This window comes from Rhinolophus sinicus, chromosome 2, assembly GCF_057876585.1.
Source record: "Rhinolophus sinicus isolate RSI-liver-muscle chromosome 2, RSI-T2T, whole genome shotgun sequence".
Classification (NCBI taxonomy): Eukaryota; Metazoa; Chordata; class Mammalia; order Chiroptera; family Rhinolophidae; genus Rhinolophus; species Rhinolophus sinicus.
This window is the reverse complement of record NC_142502.1, coordinates 146,014,249-146,040,914: the sequence shown is the minus strand read 5'-3', so window position 1 is coordinate 146,040,914 and position 26,666 is coordinate 146,014,249. Positions and strand designations below refer to the sequence as shown.

The window sequence follows — 26,666 nt, the reverse complement described above, 5'->3', positions numbered from 1 at the left end:
ATTCTCACCTCTGTTTACTTTTAAAAAAAAATGATAATGTCAAGCTTAATCTGCCAAATATACTAGTTGGATTTGTGGAGCATGTTTTGCCTGGGCTCTGTACAGTAAACAGATTTCTTGAAATGATCGATGGGTAGAGGTAAGAATGGGCCCTGGCCAGAAGGGTGGGAATGGAGCAGGGAAGGGCAGAGGGGAGGCTTCAGATGGAGGGGACTGGCCAGGGATGAGCCATGACCCTTCAGGGACCAAGGGGCACAGGCTCCCAGGTGACACCCTCTCTGAGTGAGCACCCAGGCAACACGGTTGGGCTGGTTCTGGCAAACTTGCCAGCAGCTGCCCCCAGCAGAATTGTCCCCTACTGTGCAATCTATTGGACAAGCTCTTCTTACCCCACCTCCCAGGCACCTCCAACAAGGGTTCTGAATTCTCAAAACACCAAAGACATTCAAATGGTTATATATGAAATGCTGTCCTGCATCTTTCTGTCTCAAAGATAGCAGCTGCCCCCACCCCGCCCTGCCACCCTCCATCCCCCCAAACGATTTTTATGTCAAGATGAACAGGAGGCCCGAGGCTGTCTTGAGTGGCTGCTGCAGCTGCGCTAGGACACAGAGTGGGCGAGACATGGCAGCCACCCTGGCCTCATGGCCCAGTTCCCTGGTATCTCCTCCCTCAGTCTGTGCTACTTATTCAGGGAGAGCAACTGCATTAGTTTTCCTGGTAAAGTCGTGTCATCTTTTACTTTCCTGTCTTCTTTCTGTTTGGCAGCCTCCTCCTACTATTTCCAGATGATTGCCAGGTGGGCAAGATCAACCTTGGCTTGCTCTGTCTTCCCAGCTAAATGCATTTTCATGTAATCATCTTTTGCTTTCTGCTTCTCGAATTCTTCTCGTTCTCTCCTTGAGAGTTCCTTGGACCCGTCCAGGTCCAGTTGTGTGAGGTTTTTGGTTGTCTGTGCCACCTGGTTGAGGTTCTTGATGTTGACAAGCCCTTCCACACCCTTGCACTTTTGCTGGTAATCTTCTTCATCTTCACTCTCATCTGAGTCTAGTGATTTCTTCTCCTTTTTGGGGTCCCCTACAGCCCCATCTCTACCTTCTTCTCTTTGTTCCTCTTCTTCCTGGGCTTTCTGCCTTTCAGCCTGGAGCTGTGCGTTGATCTCCTCTGGGCTCTTGTACTGCCAGCACCACATTTTGGCCTCCCTTTCTTCCTCCTTTAGGCACCGGGGCTACCTTCATTCACTTTTTTTTTTTTTTTTTTTAAGATTTTATTGGGGAAGGGGAACAGGACTTTATTGGGGAACAGTGTGTACTTCCAGGCCTTTTTTCCAAGTCAAGTTGTTGTCCTTTCAATCTTAGTTGTGGAGGGTGCCGTTCAGCTTCAAGTTGTTGTCCTTTCAGTCTTAGTTGTGGAGGGCGCAGCTCAGCTCCAGGTCCAGTTGCCCTTACTAGTTGCCATCCTTGTGGGAGTCGAACCGGCAACCTTGTGGTTGAGAGGATGCGCTCCAACCAACTGAGCCATTTGGGAGCTCAGTGGCCGCTCAGCTCAAGGTGCCGTGTTCAATCCTAGTTGCAGGGGGCGCTGCCCACCATCCCTTGCGGGACTTGAGGAATTTAACTGACAACCTCGTGGTTGAGAGCCCACTGGCCCATGTGGGAATTGAACCGGCAGCCTTCGGAGTTAGGAGCATGGAGCTCTAACCGCCTGAGCCACCGGGCCGGCCCCTCATTCACTTTTTAATTCACTGCAATGAAGCTTCCACCCTGCTTTTGCCAAAGTCACTAGTAACTTACATGTTTGTGATCCAAAGGCACAATTTTTAGTCTTAACCATAGTTAATCGCTCTATAATATTTGATACTAGTAGTCATTTTCTCTTCTATGAAAAATATTTTTCCTTGGTTTTTATGATACTCAACTCTTATGGTTTTCATTCTCCCTTCTTCTTAGTCTCCTTTGTGACTCCCTCTTTTCTGCTGTATTAAATATTGGTGTTTCTCAAGACTTCCAACCTGTGCTGTCTTCAAATTAACACCCTCACTTAAACATCTCTGCTGTGAGTGCTGGGTTCAATCGTATTACATGCTCATCTCTCAGGTAGGACTGTGGGCTGTAGGGGGTGCGCCTGCAGCCCAAATTCTTCCTTCTCCCATGAATACAGTAAGCTCCAGGACTGAAGCGAGCTCCAGTCTGTGTCCTGTGGCCCTCCATCCGTATCTCTGCACTTCCCCTTTCTCTCCTCCCCCACTCCCCCGACTTGCCCACCTTTAGGTGATTTGATTTGTGGGTCTCTCAGACATGCCTGTGTGCCCAGCAGGGAATCCTTTGTTGAATTATAGCTGTTCAATTTGTTGTAACTTCCAGGGGAGATTTCAAGAAGCACTCCGCATGCCTCCATTTCTGTGACATAATCTCATATTGTATTATTTTTGGTGTTACTTATTCTTTATAAGATTCAGTTTATTCATCAGTAAAATGAGGATAATAATAGCAATTACCTGGTTTGTTGGGAACATATAAGTGTACTAAAAAAATGCTAGCTATTGATGTCATTAATACATTAACATAAGTGCCTGCTCATCCATCTATCCCTAGAATATAGCCAAATTCTTGGCACATAATATGTGCTATATGAAATGTGAGTGAATGACTGAATGGATGAATGAATTCAGATCATTCAGATTTTTATGATATTTATCCAATTAAAGCCAAATTTGAAGCTTTTTTCTGTTTTTATTGTGGTGAAATACATATATATATATATATATATATATATATACATATATATATATATATATATATATAAAATTTGCCAACTTTGCTATTTTTAAGTGTAGAATTCAATGGCATTAATTACGTTTATAATGTTGTGTAACCATCACCATTGTGTATTTCTAAAGTTTTTTCATTACCCCAGACAGAAATTCTCATATAAGAAACAGTATCTCATATAAGTGGAATCATACAATATTTGTCTTTTGTTACTGCCTTATTCACTAAGCATAGTGTCTTCAAGATTCTTCTGTTATAGCATGTGTCACAGTTTTCTTCCTTTAAAAGCTGAATAATCATCCATTTTATGTATATATCATATTTTGTTTATCCATTCATTGTTGATAGAGACGTGGGTTGGTTCCACCTTTTGGCTATTGTGGATAATGCTTCACTGAACATGGGTATACAAATTTATTAGTTTATTAGGGCTACCATAGTAAAATGCCACAGACTGGGCAGCTTAATAATTTATTCTTTCACAGTTCTAGAGGCTAGAAGTCCGAAAGCAAGGTGTCATTAGGCTTGATTTCTCCTGAGGTTTGCAGTTGGCTACATTCTCTGTGTGTCCTGTCCTCACACGGTCTTTTCTCTCTGTGTGTACATTCCTGGTATGCCCGCCTCTTCTTACTAGGATACCAGTCATACTGGATTAGACAATCATACACCATATCACTTCATTTAACCTTAATTACCTCTTTAAATGCCTTATTTCCAAATGTAGTCACATCCGAGGTAGACTCGGGGGTTAGGACTTCAACATGTAACTTTCGGGGGGGGGCACAATTCAGTTCATAACAACAAATGTTTGTTTACTTTCAGTTCTTTCAGGTACTTTGCACAGAAGTGGAATTGTTGGATCATATGGAAATTCTATTTGTAACTTTTTGAGGAACCACCATATTGTTTTTAATAGTGGTTGTACCATTTTACATTCCCACCAACAGTCCACAAATGTTCCATTTCTCTACATTTGTTATTTTCTGTTTATTTTTTTTATAGTAGTCATCCTAATGGGTATAAGAAGTAGTTTATTCTTTTCAATACGCTCATGAAATTGTTTTCTTTAGTTTTGAGATTGTTTATTGCTAGTATAACTGATTTTTGCCTCTTGATTCTGTATCTTGCAACTTTGCTGAATTTATTTTTTGGATTCTTTAGTTTTCTATGTAGAAGATTGTGTCATCTGTTAATAGAGATAGGAAGATATGTCATCTGTGAATAGAGATAGGAAGATATGTCATCTGTGAATAGTTTTATTTCTTCCTTTCCAGTATGGATGCCTTTTATTTTTCTTGCCTAATTGCTCTGGCTAGAGCTTCTAGTACTATGTGGAATAGAAGTGGCAAAAATGGGGCATCTTCGTCTTGTTCTTGATTTTAGAGGAAACCAAGCTTATTTTTTTCTATAAAGTAAAATATTCCACATGTCGAGAATGGTCTTTCATATTTTGCATACACACTTTTCTTATTAGCTTGGTTTGAATGAGGAAACAAAGACCTTATTAAGAACAAGAGGACATACAAATAGCCAATAGACATATGAAAAAATGCTCAACATCACTAATCATGAGAGAAATGCAAATAAAAACCACAATGAGATACCACCTCACACCAGTTAGAATGGCTGTCATCAACAAGACAAATAATTGCAAGTGTCGAAGAGGCTGTGGAGAAAAAGGAACCCTTATACACTGTTGGTGGGAATGCAGATTGGTGCAGCCACTATGGAAGGCAGTGTGGAGGTTCCTCAAAAAATTAAGAATAGAATTACCATATGACCCAGCAATCCCTCTCCTGGGTATCTACCCAAAAAATCTGAAAACATTTATCCGTAAAGATATATGTGCTCTGATGTTCATTGCAGCTTTATTTACAGTGGCCAAGACATGGAAAAAACCAAAGTGTCTTTCGATAGGTGATTGGATAAAGAAGATGTGGTATATATACACAATGGAATACTGTTCAGCCATAAGAAAAGATAAAATAGTGCCATTTGGGACAACATGGATGGATCTTGAGAGTGTAATGCTGAGCGAAATAAGTCAGACAGAAAAAGTCGAGAACCATATGATTTCACTGATATGTGGTATATAAAACTGAAAACAACAAAGGAACAAGACAAACAAATGAAGAAACAAAAACTCATAGACACAGACAATAGTTTAGTGGTTACCAGAGGGTAAGGGGGAAGGGGGGTGGGAGATGAGTGTAAAGGGGATCAAATACATGGTGATGGACGGAGAACTGACTCTGGGTGGTGAACACACAATGTGATATATAGATGATGTATTACAGAATTGTACATGTGAAACCTGTGTAACTTTACTAACAATTGTCACCCCAATAAACTTAAAAAATCAAAAGTGGAAAAAGGTATGGGAAGAGTTGGTACAAAACTGATAGGTAGGTATGGGAGAGCATCACCAGGCTTGATAAGGTGTTGTTGAAACAGAGGTGCAGTCAGGGACATCCAAGAATCTGACCCCCACCACCACCACCACTAGTAGGCAGGCCTTAGCTCTCTCAGGGCTAGAGCTTGACCAAATGAGCAGTACTGTATAAGTTATTAGAAATTATAATGGATGTTCATAGAGTATGACAGGTATTTTTATAAATTAGGAATAAACATAAAGTGAAAAATAAGTGTAATTTATAAAAGTTTCTTGTGCGCTTGGCTTCATTGATATGGGGTCCATGTAATTTATTACCTCCACTTTAAGAGTGAAGGAGAGTGCTACTAATGATCCTTCCTGGAAAGCTGGTGTGAGCTGACTGCTCCAAGCAAACTGGGACATAGGTTATCCTTTTTATAGAGCTCTTCACATTCCTAGATTACAACTGTAGTTAGCATTTGATCTTGGGCATGTTAGTCATGATGGCATATTGATTAATTTCTATAAAGAATTGACTGCTAAAACAATCTAGAGGTGCGTTCATAAGGTTGAGAAATTTAATGTAAATAGTTTTAGATTACAGATGATCGTAGATAATAAAGGGTCATTTATGAAGAACGTAGAGATCTCTGCTGATACTACCTCTGTTATTGCGTATAACTAAATCAGTGTTCTAAGCGGGACTGCCCTTTAGGCAACCATTTTGTCTGTTACATTGAGTCAGTTATCCTGAAAGTGATGCAGCTTTCTGTGATGACAGATGATGAGTTTATAGTCCATTTCTGCTTACTGTTATTTTCTGAAAGTTGATAACAGCATCTCTGTCTCACATACGACAATTCATTTTTTGTTAGTATTTCTTTTAGAAAAGCTTTCTTCATGGAAGGATGTATACGCATATGCTACTTATATACAGGGCTATAATCTTTGATATCAACCTAAAAGTTTAGGGATTTATGTTATATTAGTAAACTATCATGACTCTTTGATCTAGAACCTTTCTTAAAATCTTAAAAAAATAATGTTTATATTTTTTGTTTCTATCATCTATCTGGCAAGAATAAAGCTTTCCATAGTTTTAGCATTTGTATGATTTGTATGTAAAGTAGTATTTATCTTGTCTTGACTGCTGTGCTGGTTCCTCTTTTGGTCCTCTGATCTGTGGGTGTTGCCCAAGGCCATATCTTCTACTTCTAACCTTCTATAATCATTATCTCTGTGAGCTCATTCATTCTGGTGATGAGAGATTCAGCTATAACCTCTATGTTGACTTTTAAAGCTGTTCAAACTGATCATCTCAATTTCATCAAATCTAAAACTTAATCCATCTTTGTATGTCACACTCCCTTTCTCAACTTCCTGAGGTCATTTATACGAGTATGTGCCTGTCTTTTCATAAGTCTGTCTTTCCTATATATTACTATCAGTCTTAATTTTTATTACTCTCGCTAGGAGTCTGTAGGGGCTTCATTTTATCTGTTACTTTAAATTCAGGATCCTGTGCCTTTGAAGGCTTTTCATCATCTAGTTCCACTATTCTCACTGCTCCTTCCAGGTTCTGACTTCACTCCTCTCCCTTTTCCCTTGACAGTTAAGTTGGTCTCCTCTTTCATTGTAAGCACACCTTGATGACATTGTCCAGTTAATTCTGAAACGTACAATAGAAGATCTGCCTTATCCTAAGTCTTTCCTGACCACCCCAGCCTCCTAAGACGATTGTCTAATTATGAACATTTCTTTCACAAATGTTTAGAAGGTAACTGGCATTTAGTTCTTTAATTGTTTTGCCTGGGGCTTTGTTTCCTTCACAACCCTGTAAGTTCCATGAAGACAGACAGGCCTGTGTTATACCTCTGTGCTTCAGTGTAATCAAGTGCTAGACACATAATAAAGGCTTATTGATTAGTTATTATATTCTAAACATACCATATTTCCCAATATTTACCTTAACCACACCATTTTGTGGTTTAGTTCAATCATGTTTTTGGTCAGTCATAGGTTATTCCTAATTCAAATCCTCCTCTTTAGGGAACCAAAGCTTATAGATCAGTGGTTCTCAATCTCATCAGACTGAACACCCTGCTTTTGAAAATAAATGCTTTGTAACATCCACTTTATTATCCTGAAATAAAATTTATAGACAGGATAACCTGTTTACAAATCTAATTTAAAAAGACGATATAATGTTTGAAATCATAATAAGAAGCAATAAAGGAAACTGACATAATGAAATATGAGATATTTCTAATAAATACTCAATATATATACTCAGGCATGACGACACTGGAAATCCTGAGGAAGTAGTCAGATGCTTGCACTTGTAACAAGTCACTGTGAAATAGACAGCTGTATATGTAAACTGATAGAGGTGTGTTGTAATATGTTTAAAATATAATGAGTAGTGCTTCTTTTAGTAGTGTGATTTTCTGAAATGGTGAACTACTCTTAAAAACATTTCAAATTTTGCATTCCTGAAAAATTAATCCCAAATCAATACCATGCAAGAATACATTGTGTTTATATGTAATATGGAGTTAGATTCTAGGCTCATATAATTATAAATAAGTTTTTCCTTTATATGACTATCAGGAGTTTGGAAAAGTGTGACACAATTCTTTGTTCTATGGAATTGCTCTACATGTGCCCACTTGCTTCTTGCCCACTAAATATCAGTTGCATCTCACCCACACAAATAATTATAACCAAAATGCTCCCACAAATTTCCAAAAATATTTAAAAATTTTAAAAATTTCCACCAAATTTTAAAAATTCCTTTTTCCTGGGGATATTGCCCCATTGAAAATAATGTTGAAAATGATTTTAATTTTCGAATGAAATCAGCATTCCTCAAACTATGTTTTGTGATAAACTGGTTTTTGACATGTTAATAGAATACCCATGAGGGAGAAGGTATTCTATGGTCAAAGCAAAATTGTTTTGTTTTGTTTTTTCCCTGAACTGCATGACTTCATAGGCTTTAATGTGTTTTCCTAAACTATTCCATTGTGGAGTCCTTGTGAAATTGCTGAATTGGGTTTTTAAAAAAATATAGCCCCTTTAGGCATATTAGAGTCTGTGGGTTGCACTTTGAGGATAAAAGCATGAATGATTGTGATAGGCTGTATTTATAGTGGGATGTAGGCAGTCTTGGTTTACCTAGAGAATTTTTAGAGTTGCATATGCCTTGCCACATGTGAGCACTTCTATTCCACGAGAATATTATGGAGCAACTCAATCCTGGATGGTAAAATTCAATAAGCTTAGGAAAATTTAAGAAAAAATTACAAAAAACACAATTGATTTTGATAAATCAACCTTTAGGTGGCAGGAAGATAGAGTGGCCAAAATTGGTGAAATAGGCCAATACCAGGTCTCCTGTGTTGACCAAACTGGTGTGTATTGTTAAAAATTTTCCTTTTGTTAATAGTGAAAAAAAATTCATAAAGAGATTATATGCAAATTGGGGCAGAGAGAACTCAATGTAAAATATATGAATATATCTCTAAAAAGATACCAACATGAACAAAGAAAAGTTAAAATTTTTGGAGAAATCTGAAATAAAGTTGAAGATCAGATGAAAAAGTCAAAGAGAATGAAATGCATCCACTAAATTACGGAAAGAATACAACTAAACAGAATATGTAGAAACTGTTACTTCTTGCCTGAGTGAAGCCCAGAAATTTATTGCAGATGTTTGCAAAGGAGCGATGTATTATCACACATAGTAGGCAGAATTACTGATTTCAAACTGCTTAGCTGGCAGGAAATCTGTGGTAATACCAAAGTACTAGAGAAAATAATGAATATGATAAAAGAAATAACATTCCAGTCTTTATCCCAATATCTGGAACACCTCAACTTTAATCAGTAACAGAGGGAAGCACCATGATTGGAAAACAAAGACTTGGGTCCACTCTAGCTCTCCGTCTAAAATGCCCCCACCTCCATTAGTTGGAATATATGCCAGCCCTTTGATTGGTATATTTAACAGCACATCAGTCATTCCAGAGAGTTGAGAAAGGATAGTCAACAAATACTTCAGATGATCCCAGTTAACAGTGATTGGTTTCTTTTCTAACTGGACTGAACGTGATGAAAAAAATAAGAACTATTTTTCCACATACTGCTGATAAGACCTCACTTACCTTGGTACGGGGAAATGTTTTTACACTGTTAATCTCTGAGGGAAAAGGTGGATGACTTTATGGAGAACTTTGACACCAAAGCAAAGAGTAGGTTACCATAGTCAAAGACAAATTTGCTGGAAGAAAATGAAAAAGAATCAGTGACTATGGCACCTCTGTGCCCTGTACCCAGAAGCATCAGCCTGGTGAATTTATCCGAGAAAAGTAGTGTGTCATTCCCCTCACTGAATTATTAGGAATGTTTGTCAATAAGTAGCTGCAGATAAAAACAATAAATATTTCCCAAAGTGCTTTTATTTTTAAAGCATCAGTCTCCAAACTAGAAATCACATTTCCTAATGACACAAGTATAGCAAAACTTCCTTTTCTTTTTCTAAGTGGAGAAAACCCCTTTGCTATTGTCAGACTTTGACCATGAGTGACATAACCCAATAATATGATGAAAAAAGTCCTTGAAGTTCATCAGGACCACATGCAGGTAAACCAGTATGTGAACACTTCAAGTCATTGGTCCCAGGCTCCTTTCTTCTCGGTTCAGGAAAGTAAGACGTGTCTCTCTTCGGATACAAAGTAGGCAGGTCCACTAAATGTTAATGACACAGAACCTGCTACTCCAGGATCTGCAAAGCAGAGCATGAGATTAAATTATCCTAAATGCATTTGTCAGGGATCATCACCCGTTTTAAGGGGAGATGCTCCGGCCAGAAAGGAAAATACAAGCACATTTAATTAAATGGCTCACTCCTTCTGTCATCATAAAAAGGTTGGGGCATCTTTGCTTTCTTAAGGGAAACCAGCAGAGGAGTCCAAAAGGAAACATTGTGAATAATAGGAAGATGTCCAGGTGGTTGAAGGAATCTTCTAAAACCCCGACTCTGGTTAGGACCAACCCTGGAGATGAAGCCCAGGCATGATGTCCCATCAGGCCAGATAACCCAGAACCCCGTCTTCCATACCGAGGCAGTTTCTGTACTTCCATACCGAGGAAGGTAATTTCTGTACCTTCCCCTGGACGAAAGGGACAAGTGGTCAGAGTGGACAGTTTATGATTACACAGAGGCACCTGGGAATTTATAGTGAACATTGCCCTTTTTAGCAGCCTTTGCCTCCCCCCAGCAACAAATTCCTCCACTTAAAGGAGAGCCAGGAGGATTTTGCTTAATTTGCCAATTTACCAAGTGAACGGCAGACTACTGATACTTAGTTGCTACATATAAAATTTGAAGAATAAATTTCAAAGAAAAAAGAAGGGAAGATGAAAGGTATCATTTATCACTTATAAAGGCAAGTACATGAACATTCAGTTGTCATGCAATCTGCCTATTTTCTCCCAGGTTAACTAAGGTACAAGGTACAAAGTAAGGAGGAATAAGAAGCAAATGCTAGTTACTATAAAAATTCCTGCATATTTATAAAATCCAAGGGCTGGCAACTAAAATATAGTCAAATGATTTTAGAATATGTCTTTCAATATTGATATGTAAGTATTCACTTCCAAATAAGAAGGGTAAAATTTTGGATTTTTTTCTTCCCCTGTAGGAAAATTCCAACAAATGTCTCTTTTAAAAAAAGAAATTTTGTTTATTTTTTGAGAATTTTAATGAAAGACATATATGTTTATATCAACCATGTTGATCCTATGTCTAGAAAGCCATCTATCTTGGGAAACTTAATCTCAAAGCTCTCTCTTCAAAATGAAAGCATTACATTTAATATATGTGTGTGTGTGTGTATATATATATATATCTTTAATATGTAGGTAACTTTTTTCTTTCTGTTTATAGTATTGGTTTAATTCCTGTCAAATGTAGTTTATAAAGGGGATGGACAGTTCATTTTAATAGAATATACAGACCTAGTATCATACCATGGGATGTACGGGAGGGGTGAAGGGGGAACCGCACTTTCTGCTGGGAACAGTAGTTCTAATCCTAGGAATGGTTCTCAGCGGAAAGCTGGGAGCCCGGAGCATAGATATCTTATTAAAGTGCTGCTACACAGCAGCCTCGACTATTTATATGTATTAATGTGTAAACAGTAAATCATTCTCACTTAAGCTAGTATGACTTTTTTTTTTGCCTGCTCTTGGGCTATGAGGATTGAGTTCTCAAGTATGCAGGGCAACGTGGGAAGTACTCTTAGGGCTGCAAGGCAATGGGTCTAACATTTATTAAACGCTCATTATGGTCTAGGCACTGGGATAGATTCTTTTAATTTACTTAATCCTCCTATAAAGTTTATATATTTTTATTTTCCTTTTACAAATTATAAGAATTGAGACTAAGAGAAGTTAAATAACTTGTCCAAGATCTTCAGCTATTAAGTTCTTGAGCCTAGATTTTAAATCATGATTAATCTGACACCAAACCAATTATTTTGCCATTTTCCATAATCTACAAAGCAATCTTACTGCAAATTATTTCTACTTGTTAAAAGAAGAAACAAAATTTTCTAACTGGGTAGGTCATCTTTTAGAGGTGACATTGTACATCCCATCCCTAAGTAGGGGACTGTAAGGGGTGAAGATCTTTTCTAAGAATAACAAACATGAGTTGGAGACCGTCTATGACAGTCACCATGTGACAGGCAGTTGACTATCAGACCATGGGTGATAATAAGAAAGCAACCATTTGGGTCACTGCTGGAGTAGAACCGCAGAGTCAAAGCGGGTCAAAAAAGGGCTAATCATGTACTTCTTCACTCAAAATCCTTCATTTGGCATTCTGTTTCATTCATGGTAAAGCTAGTTTTTACAGTGGCCAACAAAGCTTTACTTAATTCCTATCCATACCTCTTTCCCCTGTTGTCTCTCTAACCTCCCTTCTACCAATTTTCTTCCTGATCATTACACTCCAGCCACTACGGCAATCATGCTGTTGTTTTTTTTTTAATATATCAGGCATACCTTTGTTTCAGGCCCAATGCATTGGCTGTTCTGTATTCTAGAACATTTGTCTAGATATCCATAGGCCTCATGTTCTTTTCTACTCCAAGCCTTTGCTCAAATGTTATCTTTTCAATGAAGCAGACCCTGATCACCCTACTTAAAATTGCCATACACCCACCTTGATAATCTCTTACCTTGCTATGCTTTTTTTTGCATAAGATATTACATAATTTATTATATTTATTATCTGTCCTCTCCACATTAGAATGTAAACTCCATAGAGATTTCTGTCTGTTTTATTTACTGATGCACCCCCTGTGCCTAGAAGAGGGCTGACATAACAAGTGCTTAATAAGTATTTGTTGAGTGAATGATTGAATAGTCTCTTCCTCATTTCTACAGAGGTTTTATGACATATGAAGCAAATAGTTTGAAGAATCCCTCAGTGTATTATCATTGGACAGTGACCCTGGCAAATAGTAGATAGATATCTGAGTGACAATATAGTCAGTCCTTTTTTGAGAGTAACTTCAAGGTGGTGATTCTTGAATTAACATATATGAAATATAAGCCTGATATTTTTCTGATTCAGCTTGGATACGCTTACATTTTTTTGGTAATCATTTTTTTCATTTTGAAAAATTTTGGAAATAAACTAAAATGGAAAAATATAGTGAACCCTTATGTACCTATCATCCAACTTCTACAGTTAACACATGGCTCGCCTTATTTTGGCGATACTGCTCCTTGCTTACTGCCCCTTTTTCAAGATTATTTTAAAGCAAAATGCAATGATAGGGAGACAGCGTATCATTTCATTTGAAAATTATCTGAAAGATTTTTGATGAAGTTGAATATTGTTAAAACTGTTAACATTGCAACTCATGACTTGTTTCAAAATATAATTAAATCATTGCTAAAGCAAGTCATTCTGGAGTTTCACCATATTTGTATCTTTCCAAAGAAGATGTGCTGAACCAATTCTCTGACTTATATTTATTTCAATGTGACTTCTTCCCTTTGGCTACATAGCTCAATGTATTAAAAAAAATCTTCCTCTTAAGGTACCTGCTTTTCATATAAATGGCCTTGTATATAAAGTGATTGGATACCTAAAAAGGAAAAGCTGTCTGTTTTTAGGGTAGCAGGATTATGGATAATATTTAACTATTCCAAAATTTGACTATCTTTACTATTACTATTAAAAAAGCATTTTGTAATTGAGGGTTCCCTACTTATCTGTGGAATATGAGATGATCAAATCAGTGATGCATGAGAAGGATCAATTCTGTTGTACAAATGGCTGAAGAAGAGCTGGATAAAACACTTTGTTCAGAGCAAATGAGCTGTGATTTTTATCTGAAAGCTTATTTTTTTGAAGCATAAATTCTTGGCTATGGAGTTACTTCAGACAGTCTCAAAGCATGACCAAAGTCAAAGTGTTTAATTTGTTGAAAATTGTTACAGACCCCTATAATCTGCAGATATTTTTTTCAGATTGGTGATTGTAGGCAAAGCAAGCAATTTGTATAACTATTACAATATGTGCATTATCAAAACAAATTATTTTAAATTTGCTAATTAAAATACATCTTATACGTGAATTTTAATATCTTATTAGACTATTAAATGTATTCTAATATTTTTCTTGGCTTACCAGTTGTGAAGGCATAATAAAAATAAGCCATTTGCTGTTACTAAATTATAGTTCATGTTAAGGAATACATTCTGCTTAGAAACATTTGAAAGTTTTAAGTGCTGACTAGGAAATTTAAAATGTTATATTATTTTAAAAAGATTTCTTGACAGACAAATCAGTATCTCTGCCAGTTTTTGCATCATTATTTTTGGCAGGATAATTAGCTGTAATGCCAGGATTCAGATACATGATAGTTGGAATTACAGATGATCCAAAAATTCATTCTCAAATTGTGATATATCTCACACCCATAGGAAGAAGGGTGTGGATTACAAACTACTAGGTGTATTCATGGTTTTAAAGCTACCCAAATAAAGATAACTGGTTTCTAGTAAGGGGATGAGAACTTTTGAACTATTGTAACTTTGATTACCGTGTTTCCCCGAAAATAAGACCTAGCCAGACCATCAGCTCTAACGCGTCTTTTGGAGCAAAACTTAATATAAGACCCGATCTTATAGAACTGGTCTTATATTAATTTTTGCTCCAAAAGACGCGTTAGAGCTGATGGTCTGGCTAGGTTTTATCTTCGGGGAAACATGGTATATGTTTGACAGTTGGAATAAAAAAAAACCACTATCAAGTGGGGTTTCAGTGTATGTTGATGTAATATATGAGATAAGTACGACAAAAAGGGTGAGGGTAAAGGGATCTATATGATGTTAATGTTTCTACATTCCACTTGTATTGTTAAAACAGTGATTCTAAGAAGACTATGAAAAGTTTAGTGTAATCCCTAGAGCAACCACTAAAAAAAATACAATGATATAATGAAGAAATATACAGAGATATCATAAATAACACAATAAATAAAGTGAAATGCTAAAAAAAACTCAAATAATCCAGAAGAATGCAAGAAAGGGGAAACAGGAATGAAAATAGAGGGACAAACAGAAGATAATAAAATGGTAGTCTTAAACCCAAACACATCAATATTTATGTTAAATATAAATGGTCTAAATACACCAGTTAAAATGGTCTAACTACAACAAAGACAGCAATTGTCAGATTCAATCATAATTAAAAAAAAGACTATTATACTCTCTTTAAGAAACCCACTTTAAATGTAATGATATAGGCAACGTTAAAGGGATAGAAAAAGATATATCATGCAAACACTAATAAAATATTGGGAGTGGCCATATTAATATCAGACAAAGTAGACTTCAGAGCAAGGAAAATTACCAGGGATATTACATAATGATAAAGGGCTAAGAAGACTCATCAGTACTAAATATCTATGCACCTAACAACAGAGCTTTAAAATGGATGATGCAAAAACTGGTAGAAGTGAAAGGAGAAATGGGAAAATTCACTTCTAGATGAAAATTTCAACATTCTTTTCAGTAAGTGATAAAAACAACAACAACAGTAGTACCTCCTTATTTGTGGGGGATATGTTCCAAGACCCTTAGTGAATACCTGAAACCACAGATAGTACCAAAACCCTGTATATATTATTTTTTACATACATTCCTATGATAAAGTTTAATTTATAAATTAGACACAGAAAGAGATTAACAACAATAACTAATAAAATAGAACCATTATAACAATATACTGTAATAAAAGTTATGTGAATGCGGTCTCTTTCAAAATATCTTATTGTACTGTACTCACCTCTTTACTTAAAGGAAGCACTTTATTACTTCTTTTTGGTGTATCTGAATTGCTGGCATCACTAGTCTTGTGCTTTGGGGCCATTATTAAGTAAAATAAGGATTACTTGAACACAAGCACTGGGATACCACGACAGTTGATCTCATAACCAAGCTGGTTACTAAGTGACTAACAGGCTGACAGCATATACAGCATGGAAACACTAGATGAAGGGATGGTTCACACTCTAGGTGGGATGCAGTGGGATGGCGCAAGATACAGCACACTACTCAGAACAGTGTGCAGTTTAAAACTCATGAATTGTTTATTTCTGGAATTTTTCATTTAATATTTTTGGACTAAGATTGACTGCAGGTAACTGAAACTGTGGAAAGTGAAACCGCAGGTAAGTGGGGACTATTGTATGTTCAAATGATAAGAGAGTAAAATAATCTAAGATTTATTTAAAAAATAAAATTGCACTAAAGTGGCAGAGATAGTTAGGTCCTCAAATTAAATCTTGACATTAACATGCAGTAAGACTAAGAATGAAAAGTGTCTTCTGGGATGAAGAAGTTTCAGTTTGAGTGCCTTACTGATAACTGCTGAGGGACAGACAGCAATATCTATTTAATGGTGCCATTTCTCTCATGCTTCTCACATTTGAAAAATAAGCAGTTCTCAGATATTGTAAAGGAAATTGAAAGAATTTGTTTCTTCATTGTATCATGCTTTGGGAAGTCCTCAATTCTTTTGTAAAACTGTGTATGAAATGTTTTGTGAATCATTTTCATATCAAATAATGTTTGATTGTAAAACCAGGAAGCCATTCAAAAAGTTTCAAGTAAAAGTGTGGGGAGAGTTGATATTATGAAAGGGCATTTCTTTTCATTTATTTGCAGGCGGCCTGGAAGAAACAGCTCTCTGGAACCAGCTGGCTTGTTGACATTTCTCTGCACGTTTACTTCTCTCTTCTAATTCAGGAAACTGACAGTCTTGCCCACATATTCACTTGTGACTGGCCTTATCATGACCATCTCAAAATGATAGCCTAAGACCTACAGTCTACATGTCTTCTGGTTCTTCTTCCCACAATTAAGTATCCATGTTCTAATTCCAAGTCCCCAGGAGAAAGTAATAAATTGCTTCAGTCAGTTGTGTTCTGGAGGTTGGGTTGGGAGTGAAGGGAAAGGATCAAATGGCACAAGGGATCTGTCCCTTCCAGGGTAATAAGCAGGGCAGGTTTTCAAAGAAGAAATTATTGGCATCTCTGGTATACATCATGATTAATTTTATTTTTTTATGTATAATGTGATAGAGTGAAGCCAGTGATCTTTTTAGTCTGACAGTGACTTTCACTCGTGAATTATGTGAGCACATCTCTGTTGACAGTGGCAACTTCATTAAATGATCACAAAATGAGAACATACTGACTTCTAGATAGAACGCCCCCAAATGAATGTCTGTATTTAAGATTTAATTTTTTACTTTATATAAAATGTCATCAAGTGAAGGTGTTAATTCTACCTAGTAACAATTAAATATGAAAAAAATTAAATATGACATTTATTTGGCATTTATAAATAAAGAAGTTCATGTTACATAGATATTTTTGGACATTTTTAACATTAAAAAGTCCATTCATGTTATTACATAGACATTAAAACATAATATTTTAGGAAAGTCATTCTTGTTCTATGTACGTTTATTGCATTGCTTCCTGTTAATTTCAAAATTTGAAATCCTCTTAGCATGCAGAATAGATTGTGATATATTGAAGGATTGAACTTCACTGTCTTGTGTCAAATTGATCCCTCATATAGAGATCATCACTTGAACTCACAGAAATATGGCTGCAATTCAGCTAAAAAAGCTCAATGGATAAGTTATTTTATGTAGGATCAATGCCGCACTTCTTGACTGTTTGATATATACTTCTCCAAATTTAAATAAATCTTAGAAACATATTTTTCTCAGACTTTCATAAGGATTCATGGAAAAGGTGTCTCTGGTGGTTTATGTGGTGAAATAATGCCATTAAATATTGTTTGGATTTTTCCCACTTTATTGGAGTAACTCGGTAAGCATATTTTTTTAAATTTTTATATAAAAGTTTTTACATTATGTTAAACTTTAATTTCCTACTTTAAACCTTAATTTCCTCATCATACAAGTACAGATAAACTTTTCACATTTAAACAAAATAGTTAATTCTTAGGAGAACATTGTTGCATTTGCTTGTGAATGTGTTTTTGAATGAAATAGGTAAAAATTATACACGTATATGTGAATGTTGAAATGGAGCATGAAAAATGAAGATAGCTGTTATAGTATGGTGATTATGGCTTGAAATTAATGTATAGTTAAGAAATATGTAAAGCAAATTTATATAAGGCATACTTTTTTTTCTAACGAGGTTGTATGAAAACAATTTAAAACTATCATTTTATGTAAATAGTTGTGATAGAGCAGAAATACTGACTAAACAAGACTGTTTTAATAAAGTTAAAAATAAACATTTTAATAAACTTACATAACTCATGAAAAATATTTGGTTGTAGTTTGTGTTAGAATAATTATGAGAATAAAGGAATACTGCTTTCTTTGAAAAGTTGAGAATGGAAGTAGAATATTGAAGTAGATTGTTAGCAGAGTAAAATTAAAATTTGGATTTTAAAATAATTGTATTTTAAACTCCATGACTTTTGAAAAAAGCAAATTGGTGGTTATTTAACTAGGATTATAGTTCTAGATTATTAAAATACAGTAGTCTCCGCTTATCCCTGAGGGATATGTTCCAAGACCCCGTGGATGCCTGAAACCACGGATAGTACCTAATTAACTTCTTCAACACTGTTGGAAATGTGGCAGTAGCTTCTTTATAGGCACATGAAGCCTCTCTAGTAATTTTTATATTTTTTAGTCTAAACCTATTTCAGAATCTGTGTAACCATCCCTTACTTGCAATAAATGGCACGGTGTTATTTGTTGCAGGGGATCCCTTGCTGAAGTCTTCATATAGGTTCTGTGATTTCTGGCACAATGTTACCATCAGTTAGAACATGTTTTCTATTCATGTCTTCCATTCACAAATTTAATGCCTTTTTCATCTTAACTAAACACGTATCACATACTGTAACTTTTACAGTTTGAGGTGCGACAGCAAAACCAGCAAAATTTTCTTTTTCCTTCTTCACAATTTCATGGATAAAAGATTTATTCCTACTGTAGATTTTAGCAACCTCAGCATGATTTTATTATTTTTAAAAGATTTTTATTAAAATAGCGCTAACATACAATATTATATTAGTTTCAGGTGTACACCACAGAAATGTTATTCAATTTATATACTTAAAGAAATGATCACCATGATAAGTCCAGCAACCATCTGACATCGTGCCACGCTATCAGAATAACATTGACTATATTCCCCATGCTGTACATTACCTCCCCATGACTTATTTGTTTTATACCTGGAAATTTGAACCTCTTATTCCCCTTCACCCTTTTCCTTTTGTAATTTTTCAATTACATTTGAAATTCAATATTTTATATTAATTTCAGGTGTACAACATAGTGGTTAGACATTTATATAATTTAAGAAGTGATCCTGTTAACTAGTCTAGTACCCATGTGGTACTTATAGTTATTACCATATCATTGACTATAGTCCCTATGCTTTACTTTACATCCCTATGACTATTTTGGAACTACCAATTTGTACTTCTTAAGGCCTTCACCTTTTTCACCCTGTCCCCCAAACCCCTCCCATCTATCACCCTGATAAATCTAGTACCCTTATGACACCATGCATAGTTATTACAATATTACTGATTATATTCCTTATGCTATACCCTACATCCCCATGACTACTTTGTAACAACCAATTTGTACTGCTTAACCCCTTCCCCTTTTTCATCCACCCCCGGCCCTAATCTGGCAACCATCAAAACGTTCTCTGTATCTTTGAGATTCTGTGTCATTTGTTTATTTTGTTCATTGGATTCCACATATAAGTGAAATCACAGTGCATCCGTCTTTCTCTGTCTGACACTCCCCTTCGCACTATACCCTCCAGGTCCAACCATGCCGCTGCAGATATAAAGAATCCATTCCCTTCCCTCGCCGAGCAATATTCTATTGTATATATGTACTACCTCCTCTTTATCCATTCATCCATTGGCAGACACCCAGGATGCCTCCACTAGTTGGCCATTGTAAATAGTGCTGCAATAAACATATGGATGCACATGTCACCTTGAAGTAGAGTTTGGGTTTCTTCAGATAATTACCTAGAGGTGGGATTACTCGGTTCTTTTTTGACTGTTATAGCATTTGTTTTAAAGTCTATTTTTGTCTGGTTTAGGTATTGCTACCCCAGCTTTTTTTCGTTTCCATTTTAATGAAATATCTTTTTCCATCCCTATACTTTCAGTATGTGTATGTCTTTTGATCTGAAGTGCGTTTCTTGTAGGCAGCATAGGTAAGGGTCTTGTTTTCTTATCTCTTCAGCCACCTTATCTTTTTAATGGAGCATTTGATCCATTTACATTGAAAGTAATTGTTGATAGATATGTAGTTATTGCCATTTTATTATTCATATTTTTGATCTTCATTTTTTCATCTTGAAAAGTCCCTCTAAGATTTTTTGTAATTCTGGTTTGGTGTTGATGAACTCCTTTAGCTTCTTCTTGTCTGGGAAGTTCTTTATCTATCATTTGATTCTAATTGATAGCTTTACAGGGTAATCTTGGTTGTAGGTGCTTGTTTTTCATCACTTTAAATATTTCATGCCCTTCCCTTTTGCCTACAGAGTTTCTGTTGAGAATCAGCTGACAGTCTTATGGAAGTTCCCTTGTAGGTCACTAACTGCTTTTCTCTTGCTGCTTTTAAGATTCTCTCTTTGTGTTTAACCCTTGGTATTTTAATTATGATGTGTCTTTGTGTAGGCCTCTTTGGGTTCATCTTGTTTGGGACTCTGTGTGCTTCCTGGGCTTGAATATTCATTTCCTTCACTAGGTTAGGGACGTTTTCCATCATTATTTCTTCAAACAGGGTTTCATTTCCTTGCTCTCTCTCTTCTCCTTCTGCTACCCCTATGTGAATATTGGTATGCTTGATGTTGTCCCAGAGGTCCCTTAAACTATCCTCATCCTTTTGGAATTTTTTTTCTGTTCTGATTGCATATTTTATACTTCTTTATCTTCCAAATAGCTGATTTGATGCATCTAATCTGTAGATTCCCTCTAATGTATTCTGCCTTTCAATTATTGTATTCTTGATTTCTATCTCCATTTTTATGTTTCTTATTTCTTTGTTGAAAATCTCCCTGAGCTCATTGAACATTCTTATAACCAGTGTTTTGAACTCTGCATCTAGTAGATTGCTTGTCTTCATTTTGTTTAGTTTTCTGGAGTTTTGTTCTTTTCATTTGGGACCTGTTTCTTGTCTCCCAATTTTGGCTGCCTCCTTGTGTTTGTTTCTATGTATCAGGTAGGGCTGGCCTGTCTCCTGGTCTTAGTAGAGTGGCCTTATGTAGTAGCTGTGCTTTGGGGTTCAGTGGTGCAGTCTTTCTGGTTATTTGAGCCGGGCACTCCAGCTGTGTCCTTTGTGTGGGTTGTGTGTGCCCTCCTGTTGTAGTTGAGCCTTGGCTGCTGTTGGCACATCAGTAGGAGGGATTGACCCTCAGGCTGATTGATTGTGGGAACTGACCGTGACTATAATGGAGGAGCTGTTGTGAAGGGGCTGAGTCTATGGAGCAGGATTTGCTTTAGCAGGGCTAAAGTGTGAGTTTTGGGTGTGTCGTCCCCAGAGGCGGCTGGGTGATGATCTGGCTGGGTCTGAAGCTAGCCACTGGGCATGCTGGCCCGGGGCCTCCTTGGAGGGGCCCCACAGCAGGTCAAGTTCAGCCATAGCCTGTGCCCTGCCTGGCGCCACCTGGCATGCAGCCACAAAGCAATCTGCAGATGGCCGGGGCCTGCACTGGGTTGGGAAGTGCCTAAGGGGCCAAACTGTTAACCAAGGACAGCTGTCTCTAGTGCCAGGCTTAGGGCTGCTCAACCAGAGGTAGGGGACATGCTGAAGCCAGATGCTGCTTGTTTGGGTTTTTTGAACCTTTTAGAAGTTTTATGAAAGTCCTCAGCATGAGCCAAGACAAGCTATTTATACAGAAAAGCCACTGGAAGCGGCTTGGGTGGGCCCGAAAATTGGTTGGGGTGGAGTCTCAGGAAATCAGAGCAAATGAACGGTGTTAGCCAGGTTGATGGAAACTCAGATATGGTGGCTGTCTTTGTCTGCATGCTGGCCAGCTCCTCTATCCAGGAGAAAGCTGCCCCTCCAGTCCTTGCCCTAAAGTTAGATAATTCAGTTCCTCCCTGTATGTCCCTGGTGCCTTTTGAGCTGCTGCCCTAGTGCTGGAGCTCAGAGCGAGTGAGTCTGTCAGTGAGTAAGTCCGTGAGCAGGCTCTTTAAGAGGAGCATCTGGGACTGTAGTTTCCCTGTGTCTCACTTAGCCACTATCTGAGTTGGTTTTCACAGCCAGAAGTTTTGGGGACTTCTCTCCCTGGCATTGAGATCCTGGGCTGGGGAGCCTGGCGTAGGGCTAGGACCCCTTGCTCCTTGGTGGAGGACTTACTGTATTGAACCCAAACCATTTAGATACAGGTATTCTAAACACATTTATTCTAGTAATCAGGTACAATGTCATAGCTATTATGAGTTACTGTGAAATTATTTGGGATCTGGGAATGTTGGAGAATAGTTGCAAACGTTTATGGACCTATTCCTGAAGGAGAAACTGTAAACCTGTCAGTGCTAGCATAGATGCTACCTAGCTGTTCTCGTCTATGCCACTATTCTCACTTTGGGGCTGCAGTAGCTCTTTCATAATCCTTCCAATCTGTAGTAGAGCAGGAATATAAATTTATTGGAATATTTAATTAATAAACACCCCCCCTCCCCCCAGGTTTAAAACATTTGGAAAACACAACATTTATAAATCACGGGCATTTTCAAAGATCTCATGCATAATATATTTTTACTACTATTAAACTTGGTTTTCTGTATATTTAAGTTAGTTTTTCCAGAGGCAAGTGAAGTGGGGAAAATGGGCAATTTATCTAAGAACTAAGTTTTGTTTAGTTTTCACTTAAATAACTGGCAAACTTCTCCTTTTCCTTCTCCTCATCATCATATAGACCAAAATAGTTTTATTTATATTCGTATTTTATCTTGATATCTTATTTAAATTTTTATTTTTTAGCATAGACTGTGGTCTTCTCACATAGGACCTAGAAATAGTACTGAACTTTTCTACTAGTCTCTCACCTAGCTATAGAAGACAGTGGCCAAGTAAACAAAAGGGTATGGTAGATCAAGAAATGCAGTTTGTGGGGCCGGCCCGGTGGCTCAGGCGGTTAGAGCTCCATGCTCTTAACTCCAAAGGCTGCCGGTTTGATTCCCACATGGGCCAGTGGGCTCTCAACCACAAGGTTGCCAGTTCAATTGTTGCCAGTTCAATTCCTCGACTCCCGCAAGGGATGGTGGGCAGTGCCCCCTACAACTAAGATTGAACACGGCACCTTGAGCTGAGCTGCTGCTGAGCTCCCAGATGCCTCAGTTGGTTGGAGCGCATCCTCTCAACCACAAGGTTGCCGGTTCGACTCCCGCAAGGGATGGTGGGCTGTGCCCCCTGCAACTAGCAACTGCAACTGGACATGGAGCTGAGCTGCGCCCTCCACCACTAAGACTGAAAGGACAACAACTTAAAGCTGAATGGCGCCCTCCACAACTAAGATTGAAGGGCAACAACTTGACTTGGAAAAAAAAAAAAGTCCTGGAAGTACACACTGTTCCCTAATAAAGTCCTGTTCTCCTCCCCCCCCCCCAAAAAAAAAAAAAAAGAAAAAGAAATGCAGTTTGTATTTTTGGTTAATGATTATTTACTAGAAAATCTGGAGAAAATGTTGCCATCTTGATAAAAAAAAACATATCTTTCTCAATACAATTTTTTCCTTCAATTTGTGGGTCTCTCAGGTGTGTCTGTATGCTGCGCAGGGAGTCCTTTGTTGAATTATAGCTGTTTAACTTGTTATAAATTCTAGGGGAGAGTTCAAGAAGTACTCCTCATACTGCCATTTCTGTGATGTAATCACAATTTTTCCTTATAAATTAGTTAACTTTTGATTAATATGATAAAGAACGATGGCAATAGTAAAATGAAAATTTGCTGGTAACTCTACATCTCCTTTTAGTATGACTTACATACTACACATTGGTAAACTTTTCCAGAGCAGTAGCAAACTGAAAAATGTAATTTGATTTTCATCTTCTTTCTTTGTCATACCCTCTGGTTGAGGTACAGATGAATAGGAAATAGGGAGAAAAACCTGAAATATAAAAGCCTTCAATCTAATTAACTTTTAGTCATAAGAGTTAAATATATAATTTACCTCATGTACAGTGTTTGAAAAAGATGTTCATTATTATAGACATTATACAATTATAAAATATATGCTATCTACTAATGAATAGGTGTCAAGAACTTTAAAGGGTCTGAGATTTTAACCCTACTTGCAAGCTGCCAAGTTATCAAACTACAGTTTTGTGCTGGTATAAGACATGAAACTCCTGGGTCAGAGATAAAGGAGTTTATTTCTCACAGTAATAGTACATAGAGAATCAACTTTTTTAGTGGGGAGGGGCATTGATTCTCTGAGCCCCATTTCCAGGTGGGTGGTGTAAAGAGTGATATAAAGAGGACTAGATGACATCTTCACACTCAGTGGACTGTGTAAAGGATAGGGACTGTGAGCTTAGGGAACTCTGATCTTTTATAAGGGGCAGTAAGCATGCCTGTCCTTTGTTCCATAGGGAGCTAGTATCTTGCTCCAAGGGGGAATCAGTACCTCATAGCAGTAATTCAAGAGATCCTTGGAAAATTGTCTCCCAACAATGGGTCTGGTCTGAAAGTTTTGCTTAATACTTCAATCATAATGCAAAGTAATAATGTAAACCAGAGCACAAGAGGAAATGTTTAAAATAAAATACTTGTAAGAACCAAGTTTAAGTGTTCTACTTTTGAAGAACCTAACAATGAAGAACCTTCCAAAATTTTACATTATTGAAAATAAGTTAAGGACTTTTATTTAGGATCACTTTGCCATAATGGTACGTTTTTGAAACTAATAAAACTTTGTTTTGAAAACACTCTGAATTTAAACCTCTTAACTAATTCATACTGTCTTTCCTCTTTCTAATCCATACAGGGAGATTTTAGTCAGTATCAGGCCATGAAAAAGTTTAGATGTGAAAAATGTGGGTTTCTCTTTTAAGTAAAACACAAATTTCTTTTTACACCAAACCAAAGTGAAGCATTCTGAGAGAACCACCATCTCCAATTTCCTGAAAGTAAACAAATAAAAATAATTAAAATTATGTTTGGGTAGAGAGTAAAAATCATTGAATATCTATATCTTTAATGTTTTTAATTTAAATATTTAAAAACAGTGAAACAAAAGTTTAAAATGCATTGTATATATATATAAACAAAAGAACTGTGTATTTATCTTACTCTTAAAATTTTGATTTGGTGTTCCTACAAATCAGTGAAGATAAGTAATATACGAGCATAAAAAGGCAAAGAAGGAAGGACAGGATGTTAGTTGAAATTTGGAAGCATCTGAAGGCTCCTACAATGAAAAGTTGAAAACTGTGGGACATAATGTGTGATCCCACCTATTTGATTTTATAATACTACCTGTTCTAAAAGGTCCTATGTAGCATATATTTCTTAATTTTGGTCTTTTACTAAATATTTAATAGTGGCTCTTGAGGTAATGGTTCATAGAAAAGATCATGGTTTCATAGAACCTGTATAAAATGTTACGAAGCTGCAAAGAGATACTAATAAGAACCTCATCCATTTCTTATTTTTTATGCTTTCTTTCACACCTCCCAACAAAGATTTTATGATAGAATTCTGAAATTGGAAGATGTTTAAATGTAGACTAAAGATAAGTGATATTATTTGAAAAATAATACAGTGGGGATATTTTTGCAAGTTTGGAGATATTAACTACTTAGAGTTGAAATGGGTAAGGTAGAGAGAAGGGACGAGGGTTAGTACTTAAACTAACAGCAGAATTGGAGACATTTCTCTTACTTAAAAAGCTATTGTTTTAAAGTTATTCCTTAAGTTATATCTTGAAATTTCTTTTAATTAAGAGAAGACATTGCATTATAATATTTTAAGTAGTCACATTTCAAAGAAAACAGGTGTGGGGCTGTCAAATAAGGGAAACAGGTCTGTCTGCATGTTGTGTTTGTGGACCTTGATGTATATAATATTAAAAAAAAAAAAAACCTGGAAAAATAGGTAGCAAGAAGAGTGAATAATTTAATATTGCCTGGGTCTTGTGTGTGTGCTGGCAAGTTCGGGGGTTTCAGCTTTCAATTTAAAAATAAAAAATCATTTATATAAGCACTGGTATTTATGAAAGAAAAAAACGTAAGCTCCAACTCTTGGCTTATAAGCTACTATACCAAAATCTTATTTTTCACACCACTAGAATGGTCATCAAGAAACCTGGATTTAGCTTTTGGTCTTGTTCACTAACTGCAGAGATCTTAGGCAAATTATTTTATTTTCCTAATATCTGGATATAACTGTTGCTGGAAGGCCTGTGTGCGCATACCCAGGAAGTATCATCTGTTTCAGCCATAATCTTGATGTTCTGTAGTGTTACATATACAGGACTTAATACCTTTCTTATGTTAGGAATTATATTTTTAAAAAGTAGGAGTCATAGAATTAACTTCTCAAGGATACCAGGACTTAGTAAAAAGTCTTTTCCTTTGAAGGATTTTCTTTAAAAATCCATCCTATTTATTTTTATGTGTGTATGTATATATTAGGTTGGTGCAAAATAATTGCGGTTTATAAGGTTAAAAATAATTGCAAAAACCTCAGTTACTTTTGCACCAAGCTAATATTTATAAATTTATTGGGGTGACATTGGTTAATAAAATTATATAGGTTTCAAGTGTATAATTCTGTAATACATCATCTGTATATTGCTTTGTGTGTTCACCACCCAGAGTCAGTTCTCCTTCCATCACTATATAGTTGACCCTTTCTCTCTTTCCCACCCCTTCCCCCCTTTACCGTCTGT

The 26,666-nt window shown here is 36.6% G+C and overlaps 1 protein-coding gene and 1 pseudogene across 2 annotated transcripts in view; both read right to left on the bottom strand.

Moving 5' to 3' along the window:
* Positions 1-572: 572 nt before the first annotated feature.
* LOC109439985 (28 kDa heat- and acid-stable phosphoprotein pseudogene) lies at positions 573-1,247 on the bottom strand (annotated as a pseudogene).
* Positions 1,248-9,207: 7,960 nt separating this feature from the next.
* The window catches only part of WDPCP (WD repeat containing planar cell polarity effector), a 307,863-nt gene continuing 290,404 nt past the window's right edge, over positions 9,208-26,666 (bottom strand). The window contains exon 18 of one of the 2 annotated variants that reach the window (XM_088796122.1): positions 9,208-9,931. In XM_088796122.1, the coding sequence (XP_088652248.1) occupies positions 9,920-9,931 (12 nt within the window). In that variant the 3' untranslated portion in view covers positions 9,208-9,919. Of the gene's footprint in view, positions 9,932-23,417; positions 24,898-26,666 lie in introns of those variants that run through there. The other variant, XM_019717842.3, reaches the window with a different exon arrangement.